Here is a 14499-nt window from a genome sequence, read left to right as displayed (position 1 = left end):
TGGAAACTCATACTCTGATTAATAATTTATTATTACAAATTAGAAATAATCTGTTTATGAAAATATGCGTATATGTAAAAGAGGAAGCTCACCTAACTTCCACCTAAGGTAATACATGATAATAAAGAAAATCAAGATTAGCTTAGATTGAACATTTAATATACCATTAAGAGTAAAGCTACAAATTAAAAGACATATAACATAAAGACATAGTTTACATAGCAGAAACGAATTATCCCATGTGAAGTTAATACACTCTGAGGAAAAGTAAGGTCACTATCAGGCTAACTATCTTTCATCATAATAAAGACGTTGAGTTCTACAGATCTATGTCTCTTTGATGTTAATTGTTAAGCAACAACGACGATTGTGTTTTCCTCATTTTATTAATATATGTAGGTAAAAATATTTGGGGGGCTGGGGGCTTGGGTCGATTGGGGACTCCAGCCCCCAAGTCCCCCCTTGGCGCCGCCACTGGTTTACAACCTCAAGAATAATATACTGTTAGTGTGTAATAAGAAACGACTACAATGCGCTAAGTTTACAGCTTCGATAATAAAATATTCTTAGCGTGTAAAAAACGACTAGACTGTGTTGAAAAAATTTTACAGCTTTTATGAATAGTAAATACATTTAATAAATATTGGTTCCAAGAACCGACATAATAAATTGTTTAAATTATTATCTTGAGAACATGAAAATATGCTCAAACTTAATTGTACACAATTAAGGATGAAACGTTAAATTCATGAAAGTGACAAACAATGCGATTTTTGTTTGTTTTCTTACAGCAAAACCACATAAGGCTATCTGCTGTGCCCACCGAGGGCAATCGAACTCCTGATTTTAGAGTCGTTAATCCATACACTTATCACTGTTCCAGCAGAGGACATTTAAAACACACAGAACAGGTTGACTAACGATCAGTGATGTCGAGAAAACCCACTTGTAGAGAAATATATATGCAAAAACGGCTCGTTTGGGTTGAGAAAATATTCGGTCTTCTACGTAAAATATTTTCTCAACCCAAACGAACCGTTTTTGCATATATATAGGTTGACTAACGTTTCTCACACTTGTCACAGTTTCTTTGTGGCTAAGAAAAAAGGGCAGTAGAAAGGATGTCACATCCCACATCAAACTAAGAATAGTTGACAAACTAGAATAAGAATAGTTGACAAACTAGAATATAGTGTAAAAATACACGTCATCCAACTCAGGTAAGCTTTCCACACCTTAGTGTAGGGTAATTGTGTAGGGGGGCTTAACGGAAAATGGGACATAGCAGGTTTAGGCCTCCAGTGGTGGAGGTCAACTCTTACGTAAACCACACCCATATGTAGGCTGAAGAGACATTTTTGCCTTTAGTTCTTCTTAGAATTTGTTTTCACTCAGTAAATAGAGTCAATTTTCATACACAATTAATTGTTGAAATAGTTCTATCGTATAAGGAGTCAAATATATTATGTCCATGTTATATAAATGTGTCCAGTTTTAACTTAACTAATTCAGTGACCTTGAAAGCTGTTCAATACCAATCTCGTCCTTAACAGACGTGTAAGAAAAGCGTGTTGGGAATATCTAAACGTTCGTGTTTTTTTTTTTCTTTTTTAGAAGATTAAGATAAGACTTTGATAGTAGTGATGCTTTTCTCACACCCATTTCTTATCATAACCTAACAACACGTGAGATTTTTTTTAGTAGTACGGTAACACTTTATCCGACAATAACAAGTTTCGATTCTAAATACAATTTATAGAGTGTGTTTGTCGCATGCATTTATTCCACTTTCATGAACATCCTTAATTTTGAAAGTTAATGTTATAAAAAGGTGGTATGAGTAACAAAAAAAAACTGGGTAACAATAAGATCAAAATAAATATGGAAGTTTACCGTGGCAATTAAATCCATCTCCTTCGTATCCAGGAAAACACGAACAATAGAAACTGCCTATCGTGTTAGTACAGTGCGCAAAGACATCACACGGTCTGTACTTGCATTCGTTTTCATCTTGGAAGGATAAAAATGACAAAAGTATTATTGATATCAATATTTCTATATTATTCACTACAAAAACAAGTTATCGATATCACATTGTCTAAACAGAAGAATATTTACTGATAATTTATAACCCGAGTGCTTTTGAAAGGGTTTTTATATTAAAACTTCTTGAACCTATGTATTTTTTCTGACATCATGAATTTATTAATAATTAATATTATTTTTATCACAGCAGGCTACCAACACAGATCAGATCGAAAATAAACATAAATATATACCTACCAATGAGCACATGTTATTAATATAAAGTTCAAAGTATATTACTTATGATTAGAATGCTTTGTTTCAAAAGTTGGATATCTTCGTGAATAATCTGTCCGAACGATAACCGAACAAATAAGTAATGAATACTGTTTTACAAAAGCGTAATCATAAAAAAGCATAATGATACATGAATAAGTACATAAACTGCCAAAAACTTACAAAAATAAAAAAGTAAAATATAAAAAGCACAATAGAGGAATAAATAATAACTAATAAATATCTAAAGAGAACAATCTGAGTAATTTAATTTTAATTTTCACCGCCAGATGACTTTATGTTCAATCATTACCCAATATAGTTTTATCGACAAAATATAGACCACTCTCAACCTTATGTGTTTTATTCTATAAAAACATGAACGTTATAAAAACTTCAAGCGATAATATAAACATTAACTATTATAAGTTAAGCCTTAAAAGCCCGCCTTTTCTCACTCTACCCACCATTATAGTAACACAAGTTTTATTGGCAACGATAACAAGTAATGTGGCCTGTAGCTATAATTAATCTATAAACCCTTACCCGGCATTTTATGACCTTTACCAAATTTATCATTAATACAGCAAGACAAATTTTAAATATAACGTCAAAAAGTGAACCTAACGTAAGTTTTTGATATAAACGGGAAAAAAACCTGTCTGGCATTTTGGAACCTTTACAATCCTATCCATCATTACAGTATCACGAGTTTAAACGTTAAAGTTAACAACCAGGCCTAACGTAAAGTATACCTTCAATCAGTTAAGCATAAAATGCTTATCTGACATTTCACAGCCTTTATTATCTATCCATCATTACAATATCACAAGTTTTAACGTTATTGTTAAAAAGTGAGCCTAACTTAAGCTCTAACTACAATTGGTTAAACCTCAAAAGCCTACCTGGCATTTCGCAGCCTTTACCACCGTATCCATCATTACAGTAACATAAATTTTCTAAACAGGCTCCATTGATGCAGCGTGGCATTTTCGGGTGACAAAAATCTGCATGATTAAATAAATGAATCAAACTAATTTACTTTTTGTATTAAAACAATAACTCATGTTTTTCGTAGATCAACATCATAATCCTACAATTAAAAAAGTCATGTATTTGTTACAGGAAAACGATAACGTAACGCTGAGTAACTTAATATATTTATTGCATTAACAAGCTAATACTATATTTAGATACTTGTGGTATTTATTACACAAAACTACAATTATGTTTCAAGTTATTGTACTGAACTAACAATATATCAGTAATATATTATGTTTATTTTACCAAGACAATAACTCTACATGAGTAATTTTTGTTGTTATTCTACTAAAACGACAACCTTGCATATGTAGTTTGTGGTAGTTATACCTTGTATGAGTAATTTATTGTACTTACTACAAAATAGCTACAGAAGTATGTTTGTTTGTTTTGAATTTCGCGCAAAGCTACTGGAGGGCTATCTGTGCTAGCCGTCCCTAATTTAGCAGTGTAAGACTAGAGGGAAGGCAGCTAGTTATCACCACCCACCGCCAACTCTTGAGCTACTCTTTTACCAACGAATAGTGGGATTGACCGTTACATTATAACACCCCCACGGCTGAAAGGGCGAGCATGTTTGGTGGGACCGGGATTCGAACCCGCGCCCCTCGGATTACGAGTCGAACGAACACCTCAACACACTTGGCCATACCGGGCCGTACGAGAAGTAAGTTTATAGTATTTATTACATTAACAAAATGTGAGAATATACCCATGAACAAATACAAGTTAGTCTCATTAACGCAAAAACAACCCAGTTTTATACCTAAACAACTGTACATTTAATCAATGTAACAGAACTAATATCTACAAGTACGTCTAAAGTATGTTTTAACTTATTTATTATCCGCTAAGCCTTAAAAGCTTTTCTTTTCTCACTGTATCCATCATTAAAGTAGTAAAGTTTTAATGACAACAACAAGTAACGTGAACTTATTAAAACCGACAGTTTTTGTGACAATTAAATGTAACATATACAGATAATGAAAAAAACAAAAACATTTCGCCAATTGTTCCAAAATTCAGTTATTATTTCATTTAGTAAATGGCGCAACCAATGAAGGTAAAATAACCACTTTGCTTTGTCAGTTTACTTAACGTTATATGAATGAACGGTAAAAAAATATTTAATGGTATCATAAATACAAAAACAATTGATAGAAGCTCTATATAATGTACACAGAAATATCTTAAGAAAAATTTCTGTTAGCAAATGGGATAAACTGAATATGAAATTATTAACCAAATAAACCCACATTTAACCTACTTTGGTTTAAAACAAATAGAGCAAAAAAGAATTTAACTGTGATATAATATTAAAATTTAGCTCTCTTTACTACAAAATATTCCTTCCATAACTTATATCTTTAAATATATTCTAGCTATAAAAGCCGCATGATAGCCACCCACTAATTTATTGATTCAGTACCTTCCAATAAAAAGGAGTGGAATTGACTCTCAAGATTAAATGATACTTACTTCTGTTTGTGCATTTAAGGTCGTATTCTACCTCATCGGAGCCGTAAAAACAATTAGGAACACCATCACAGAGTTTTGACAATTCGAACAGTTGCAGTATATCAGTGGATTCGTTGAGTTGACAGCCAAAGAAGCCGTCTTCCAGATGTAAAATGAAAACTTCTTTATGAGTATAGGAATTTGGGTAGGGAGGACTATATTGGGCGTTGACCTGTAACGAACAAAATAAAGGAAATTTACATGAATGCGTAAATATTCTTAATAAAATGTTTGTTATATAAACACGCACACGTACATATAGATAAACGAATACGCATGTATACACAGACACACATGTAACCCAAAGATAAACAAATACCTACCCTTTAACACGTGTATACATAGACAAATAAGCGTTTACACATGCATTATTGAAAGATAGATATATTGATGTATGCAAGTTCTTGCTAGGAAGCGCTAATTGTATTAAATTCATTACAACTACTGCTTGGTTATGTGATATTATGTCGTATCACACTACTTAACTCGCATAACTTCAGGGCTCAGTAGAAATTGAAACCGAAAGTTTTTAAAACAAGTTTTAGTGCAAGCGAGTAAACCCCAGGGGTTACTTGTGCGTACTAAAATTTTAAACAAAGTGGCCTCAAAACCTACGTGTTTGATATAAAAATTCGACACATAAAAGAAATCTTGGTAGACCCTCGTCTCGAGTCAAGCATTGAGTAAAATATATATTTGAAACGACGTCAAGAAGGCAAAACAAAAAGGTCAATGAAAATCACAAGTTAAAGTTTATCATAGCATAACACCTAATCGACTCACAAGGTATTCAACTTCATATTTCGTAACAACAAAGAATATTAGACAATAGCATGGTGTGACTTATTTTATTTACTGATATTACGAAATCGATGATGTGTTAATTCGAGATAACACCAAACCAGATAACACTGGATCAGATAATGATGGATAAATATAATTAGAATTTTAAAATTGACACTGCATTAAGTCCGCTGTCCTTAAGGTCCGTTTCTGACCAATGCGGTAAAATAGAAGCTTCAGCTTCGGATATTAAAACTGGACGAAGTAAGAGCCAGTGACTTAATCAACTGCAGAATCTCAGAACTAGTCTAATCAATAATTAAAAACTTCTTAATGACCACTGTTGTACAGCTGATATTTCAACAAATAGGACTTGGATAAAAAAGTTATGAGTTATAAGACAACTGATGGAGTATTATCATGATAGTAGACATATTACACATAACGACCTTGAATCCACGACAGACTAAGTTGCTGTGAAGTAGGCTCTCTATTTTCTTTTTTCTAATATGTCTCTTGAAACCCTTTTAAAAACAAAAGCAGCCAATGAATTAAAGCCATGTCGTAAAAATTCGTGAAGTCACTTTCTAAAAAGGCTACCAACGAGACAGTTGAATAGCATTGATAAGATTTTCTTTTTTTTACAAAATATCCAATAACTTTTTAAATATTCGATATTATAACCTATTTCGGTTAAAGTGACGAAGTGAACGCGATAGTAACAAGAACTTTAACGCAAAATGCCACATTCGTACCTTTGCAACAGACATGATTGACTATTCCAATGACTTGTTAAACGAGAGATGCGAGATTGTAATTCAGTAACCTCTATCTAACAGTTAAGGTTACCAGCCAATATTATAATCCACTTACACTAAAAAACAGAGGTGATTGGTCAGTTGGTTAATTTTTAAACAGCATGACAAGAATTTCAAAAGTTACTCACTCAGATGTAATAAAAGTAGGCACACGTGGTCAAGCGTTTAGAGAAGTGTCTTGCTCGGTTAGAGTAGACAAGACAATGGGTGGTTGCATTCTAACAGTAGCTAAGCATTGTTTCTTTACACGAATGTTACTAATTTTTGTCTTTAGAGCTTCTACGTTAAATAGCCTTTTTTTCATGGTCCGTTTCGTAATGTTTTTCTTTAAAAAAACTTATTCAAATGTGATGTGTAACTCCCTCTTGTCCTGCTTTGGCTGCAGAAGATTCTTGTCGACTCTGTGTCTTCGGTTCCGTTGAGAGAATCTAAAGATAGCTTTTTCTTACGTCCAGGGAACAAAATGTTGTTGCATAACATACGCGTGAAATTCATTTCATTGACACATAATTCCTACCCTACGTTGTACGTGTTTTCTTAAAGCATAGCCACATCGGGTTATCTGCTGAGCCCACCGAAGGGAATTGAACCCCTGATTTTAGGGTTTTAAATCCATATAAACATACCGCTGTACTAGCGGGGAGCCTTACTCTACGTTGCATATTACAAAACAATTTCTGTCTTTAACACAGGTCTCGAAGGAAATCCCACGACATGCGCTCGCAGTTCATCTGAGAAACTTTAAAGAATTTAGGCTGTTTTGTTTCCTTAGCAAGCGCTTCATTTCCAGGTTATTAGAAATGCAAAAAAGTGACACCTCCTGTAATTATCCCTTATAACATTTTGATATCCTGATTGTACTTTATACATCGATCATGTAGAAAGTTAAATCAAATTACTCTCAATGAATTTCTTCCTCAAAGTAATAAGATTTTGTAAACACCTTTTTCGCTTTAAAAAATGCATCACTTTCTGAATCGAGTGTCTGGGGAAGCATTGATTACATTGATTATGTTTACAACATAAGGTATTTTAAACTGCGCCATGTATGGATTGAAAAACCAAAGCTTCAACCTGTTTGCAACTTGTGATATTGGCCTTGAGGTTCCCGTTTTAAGCTTTATTCAGAGGACACTGCTGTTGATACATGTACAAACCCAGTACGACAACTTTTACTTGGTTTATTTTGTATATCTAAGATACCTATTTGATCTTTCCTTTTATCACCTTTTATTACAAAAATTGGGTTTAAAAACAGACCAAGTTTCACTAACTCATACCAAACATCATTGATATCAAGAATTACAGCTCTAATAAGAGTTACGTTTGCTACAGTTGTAACAAGAATTACAGATTGTAATGTTATAATAAGAGTTACGTTTGCTACAATTGTAACAAGAATTATTTTTCCTGGAGTTGTTATAAAATTACTGTTACTAAGATTGTAACAAGAACTATATTTGTCAAGCTTGTAATAATAATTATAGTTTCTGATATTGTAACAAGAACTACGGTTGCTAAGGTTTAAAAATATTCTGCAACTCATGATGTTAGAAATGTTTTTATTTATATATACCACAAACAAGAAGTGAAACTGTGTCATATTAAATGATTACAAGTAAAATCATCAATGTATTCAATAAAACAACATAGATAAGCTATAGTTTATAACCGAGATTAAATGTTTATTTGTTTGTTTTTTAATTTCGCGTAAAGTTACACAAGAGCTATCTGCGCTAGCCGTCCCAAATTTACTAATGTAATACTAGAGGGAAGGCAACTAGTCATCACCACCCACCACCAACTCTTGGACTACTCTTTTACCAAGGAATAGTGGGATTGACCGTCACATTATAACACCTCCACGGCTGAAAGGGCGAGCATGTTTGGAGCAACGGAGCTCCAAACCCGCGAAACTCAGATTACAAGTCGAACGTCTTAACCCACCTGGCCATGCCAGGCCTGACATTACATGTACATCATAAATAACAAGCAATAAAAACGCATATTAACAGAACGTTTTGAAAACTTGGTAGCAAAAGAAAAGGTTAAAATTGGGTTTATATTTCTCAAGTGTGTGCTCTTTGAAATAAATCGTGCCTTTCCCTATAGGGAACAGATGTGGCGACAAATGCCACAAGATGGCGTTAAAGCAGACAAAAGATAAAGGTATGCCGAACATGATAGAAGTGCCCATATTCAATGTGAAACTGCGATGTTTTAATGAGTGTGTTTTTCTTATCCCCTTCTATGATGTTCGTGTATTCTATGTAATTGTGCGCAGGTAGTAAAAGTTACGTCCTTCGCAAGGCCATTAAGGATTGGTCATCGGGAGTGCCAACCAATGAGATCATCTTCGTCTTATAATTTCGTCGTTACCGTGACGTAAAGTTGCTAGATTGGGGGTTAATGTACAGACTCATCTAAACGAAAGAGGCGAAACAGACATGCTAATCTAACCAGAACCAAATTAGGTGATTTCAAATAACGCATGTACACAAAGCTCCTTACAGATTCACGTGTTGTTGTTAACATTTTATTCTGTTTAAAAGTGAAGAATGGTTGAAATAATATTTTTTCAGTTCCCTTGGATACAAATATTAAAGTTTCTTATGATAAGACGCGAATCTAAATTGAAGTCGTTTCGTCAATAAACTATCCCGCCATTTCTGTGAATCACACTTGCCATAGACAGCTTCAATCATTTATTTCAAATTTCTCGGAAGAACGTCAAAATCGAAATCCCGGAATAATAAATAAATAATACAGTGTCCTTAACGAGAACGTGAAATAATGCATTAAATTCTAAAAACTAGTAGTTAAGCAAATATTTATAGAAGTAAAAATGTAGCGTCATGTAGTGCAGGATGTATATTTCTTAGAAAAAAAAAACTAATGAATTAATATTCCGACAGGATTGTTAATCACGGATCCTTCTTCTTACCTGCTTCCAGTCATGATCTGAACGTTTATTAAATACTAACCTGTCTACAAAAGCTGGGCTAACAGGTTTGCCAACAAATAAATAGGTCACAACACGGGACGTTACAAGACTGTACAGGTATATGTCAAAACTTAAAAGAAAGTTTTGTTGTCAGATATTTTTTCCCTCGTGTGATGGCAATGGTGATGGAAACAGTTGAATTAAAAAGTAAGCTGAAATAGAATTTCTATATGTTATTTACGAATTTGATTTTTAAGACAACTGTCTTTTGTTTGATAAATATTGGGAAAATGCGCGTATCAGTTAACTTAAGTTACATTTTATACTAATAGAAGGCCTAAAGATGACACGAGAAAAGGTCTAGTCGGTGCTGACTGAACAAGCCACTGCTTGACGCCTCGCACTAGTGAGTTAACAATAAAATAAAAGTAATTTTCCTAAAAACTTCTCACAATTTTTTGAAAATTTAATCCATAAAATAACAGAGAACTAATTTGAACCTTAATTTAAAAAAAAAAAAAAAGAGGAAGTAATGTCTCCTATAAGCGTGGCATTCTGGCAAGTACCGCACATCGAAAACCAGAAATCGCTCCCAAGTTAGTCAGGTGAATGAGTTGATAGTTTCGTGGGGAAGACGTAGGCTTACACTTTAAGTGCAAACGTAAGGCAAAAACACAGGCATGAACAGCAGCTCTAAAAACAACACACAAAAGAGTTATAGCTTTTGGAAATTATTGAAATAGAAACTGTATATGGAATTTGTATAATGCAAAATTAGGGAGAACTTGTACCTAGTAAGATATGTTAATAAGGCCAAATGATATAATAATTCTATTTTATGTTACGGCGAAGTAGGTTTTCGAATCAAACCAAACAAGTTTAAATAACTCAAGAAAAACAAACAAATAGATTGACTGTAGCTACAAAAACAAAGTTTTAAAGAAAATGTTACCAGCAGATAATGTGACACGTTTGCTCTAGTAAACTTTACTTCATACCGTGAAAGCTCTACTGTAACGCAGCTTCAACTGATTAAGATATACTTATTCCAATAAACAATGTAGTACACAAAAGAAGCTAATGTGGGAGTACGGGCAGTGCGGCAATTTTGAACTTAAGTAACCCGTATGTCTAATCTATAAGAGTCAAAGATTTATTCGAGTTTATAGTTACCTAAATTGTTCAGGATTTTATTTTTCTCCACCCCACAATAATATCGTAACCACACTCGTACAAAACATAATTTTCAAATCTAAAATAAAATTAATTTTGGGTGCCACCTATTTTTCATTTTCGAAACAATAACTTAATACAGGGAAATTCTGACGTTCTCGAGTCTTTAAAACCTAATAACGTAACAAAGCAAAATAATAAATTCCTGTTGTAACAGAAAGTTGCAACGATTCGATAGTATTATTTTCAAGTATAAAGAAGAATAAAAAGAGTATACATATTTCACTTACCAGGACCGTGAAGGCCAACGATATAAAAACTCCTAACATCTTCTCCGCTATAACTATAAAAAAAAGAAAGAAACCGAGTTAGGCAAAAAATATCATAAGCAGTTGTGAAGACTATAGTCAAGATTGTAATAAATATTAAATCACCAAAAATAACATATTGGAGACTCGTACGTAACTCATACCATGCTATGCCTTATATATCATATGATTGAACAGGTAGCTATTTTACTGTACCTGCCTATACGCCTTACTGTCCCCTAATCATATATTTGACACGAAAAATATAATATTTTAAAACTTATTTTGTTTATATCTTATTAATATAACACGTATATATCTGTTTAATAGCTCGAACTTTTAAAGGTTTTTGCCTCAACTCTTACTTTCTATATAAACTGCGTCAAGTATAAGTTTTGAAAAAGTTGTACAAATTATCAGTTGGTCTCCATAACCAGTTTGACTATTTAGACGTGTTACAACGTACTGGACTTATTGTATGAAGACTTTCTCTTTCATTTTGTGGCGCTGGATTGTATCATGTTCAGTAGGTCTCAGAAACTTCATTCCATTTGACATTATTTTTATGTTAAGCATATGAAAAGCAAAGAGTTCTGTTTACTGGCCTAGAAATCAGTTTATTTTTTAACGTTGACACGCAACAGTGAAACTAACATTTTTCAATGAGTGATTTGTTTTTCATTAGTGTTGCAGTTATGAAATTTACTTAGTATTATGAATTTAATATATGGCTTTAAGGTGACAACTAGGATTAACATTGGGTTATTTATTAAAGTATTATTAATTCTTATTTTATATTAAGTTCATTATTGTTTTATAGTGCTGATTTTAATCGTCTTTTTTACAATTAATGTAATTAGCAGAAATTGAAAGTATTTATCTCATTATATATATATATATATATATACACACACACTTTTTAATACTAAATTAAACCTGGACTGTGCGTTGTCAAATGGTTAGAGAATCGTGGTACAGTTGAAGAGTCCAGGGTTCGAGATGTGATACAGCGTAACACGCTCGGCGTTTTCAGCTTAGCACGTTGTGAGTGTAACAATTGATTACATGATTCGGTTTAAGAACTGGAAAAAGTCCTTAAGACAGCAGGTTCTGCTGGCTCGTTGGATGACATTTTCCTGGTCAGTATTTCAAAATTACGAAGCAAACATGTATCCCAGGGTTCAGTGACTTGATCTGTATAACGTGTTGTTGAGGTTGACGCTGGCCAGACTTCGTGTTTGTAGTCAGAATACAACTGAAAGTTTTATACAGTCCTATTATTGTAGACTTTAGAAGCCTGGTGTGTAGTTTCTACGACAGTAAGTACTTCTAATCAGTTTGTTACAAAGGATTGCCTTCAGTCTTTTATAAGTTACTTTTCAATAATTTTAGGTCTAATCTGTACAGTAAGAATACGTCGGATGAGAAGTTCAAATTAACGTACAAGATACCACTACATATTTAACGAGAAACAATTTTGGATGTTTAAGTTTAAACTTTATCAACTTCAGTGGAATGTCCAGCTTTACAGCTTCATTAAATCGTTTATCAGAAACAATATACAATGTATTTTAAAAAAATAGCACAGTTTTGTCTACCTAAGAAAAATTCCGTAGGTAGTATGGCCTATGTGATAAAATTATTCAAACATATCATAATATATATTTCTATTCCGATACGGAAGCGCACTTCGTTCTAATTACCATTCGTTTACCGTATTGTGGGAGGCCAGGCCTCCTACATGGTTTTATATATAGGAGAATGGTTTGTACCAGTTTCCGTAATCCCAACAATAAAACTATAACCAACCACATATGAACTGGTTTTCTATAGCACAGAACACTAAATTTTCCGGAGAATACGCCTTCTTGTCAAAATGTAAAACTCACTTCAAATGTTAATATTGAGCTCACAATATTTCATTATACAAAAGTGTTTAAATTGGTTGTTGTGTATTTCTTTATTTAACGTACATTAAAAATATGATTTCTATGTGCGGTACACAGTATTTATAACTTGATTTGTCAGCCTCTAACCAATGGATGCGAAAGTTATGAGAATGTTAATTACGTGCGGACCAGTAGTTTTTATTTGCCGAAAGACAAACATTTCAAAAGTTGAACATGCTGTGCTATTTCGGTAACCATTACTGTACTTTATTTATTGTTTTAGAAAGAGATGTTAAAAAAAATTAATAGTTTCACGACAACTGTTAAACACCATAATGTGTTTTCTGACAGTTTGAAATCGTTTAGTGTTTCAACTTTTCTAAAATATGCAGTACTTCGGACTCAATTTAAAAACTTGTGCCTATGACAACGGATAAAAATTCTGTTTCAAATACAATATACATAGTTTTCTAAAAAATAACAACAAACAACTTCTTTTATTTATTATAATTGTTAAATCATATTTAATCTGTAGTGTATAGTTTCACAGAAAATTGTTAAAATGCTCCTAGTGTTCCACAGACCATTGTTAAAACGTTTGTGATGTTTTATAGAAAATTATTAAAATTTTCGCAACGTTTAAGGGACAACTATTAAAACGAATGTTACATTTTTCAAATTAATTGCTGGAATTTCTGTAATGCTGTTAAGACAATTACCGAGACCAGATTCGTCATGAACTATTGCTGTAGGCTTAACATATGCTATCAGTTTTATTAGTTACTCTTACAATTAAATGTCCTGTCCTTTAATCAACGTTTAATAGACAGACAGCTTGGTTCTTACCTGGTTTGATAACTAACTAAAAATACTGGTTAACCAACTGACTGAACCAATGCTATTAAACAAGTAGAGTTCAATTAGTTAAGGAATGTGTAGAAAACATAAAATTATTTCTTCTCATACTCACTAATTTTCTTAACAGTTTGAGAAGTAAAATATTAAGTCAATCAAATGACAACCATCAAGAGTGGGAGAACGTGCCTACCAGTAACCGAACGACCTATAACGACACAGAGACTTTTCCGCTTTCCAGCCCACCTGGATGGATACCTTTCGAGCCACTAAGGTAGGTTTGACCTACAACCTCAAACTCCTGCCTCTAATCTCCAATTCGAGACCAGGATTTCAGACCCCGAGATTATCAATGAGATGTTTATCGTCTCACTGTCGTTAAAATCGGTGTTCAAATACTTGGATGTTTAAGTCTGCCCAAGTTAGTACAGACGCGAACAAAAACAGACACATAGCTGTTAACTTTTCTTTCTTCCAGTTCCTAAATTACAAATGCGTGTATTTGTAATGTACTGTTTACTCTAAAACGTTCTAAAATATGAAAATACACAAATATATAATTTTGACCAATAAGTTAAGTATTATAAATTTCAGAAGAAACAAATCGGTTTTTTCAATATGTGTGATGGATCTTAATAGATCTGAGAAACTAGGTTAAAATACAGGTTTTATTACCATAAGCGATAACATGTTACTTTAGCAGGGCCTTATTATAACGTTCTAAATAAATGCACTTCTTGTCTTAAGTAATAAAAAAAAAGAAAGTAAAAATATATAATTTAACTATTTCTCAGCCACTGGAATATATATATGTCTCCTTCCTCTAGGGTACTGAGTATTCTTCATCAAACTTCCCAATATTCACGTGT

The 14499-nt window shown here is 33.0% G+C and overlaps 1 protein-coding gene across 2 annotated transcripts in view; it reads right to left on the bottom strand.

Moving 5' to 3' along the window:
• LOC143255491 (uncharacterized) overlaps nt 1-14499 on the bottom strand; it is a 142045-nt gene that overhangs the window by 109991 nt on the left and 17555 nt on the right. For both annotated transcript variants that reach the window (XM_076511232.1, XM_076511233.1), the window contains exons 2-5: nt 10869-10921; nt 4822-5032; nt 3207-3308; nt 1894-2010 (exon numbers count right to left, since the gene is read on the bottom strand). In XM_076511232.1, the coding sequence (XP_076367347.1) occupies nt 1894-2010; nt 3207-3308; nt 4822-5032; nt 10869-10921 (483 nt within the window). The remainder of the gene's footprint in view (nt 1-1893; nt 2011-3206; nt 3309-4821; nt 5033-10868; nt 10922-14499) is intronic.

The sequence above is a fragment of the Tachypleus tridentatus genome, chromosome 7, assembly GCF_004210375.1.
Source record: "Tachypleus tridentatus isolate NWPU-2018 chromosome 7, ASM421037v1, whole genome shotgun sequence".
NCBI lineage: Eukaryota > Metazoa > Arthropoda > Merostomata > Xiphosura > Limulidae > Tachypleus > Tachypleus tridentatus.
The sequence above is the reverse complement of the archived record's forward strand: the minus strand, read 5'-3'. Positions and strand labels throughout refer to the sequence as shown.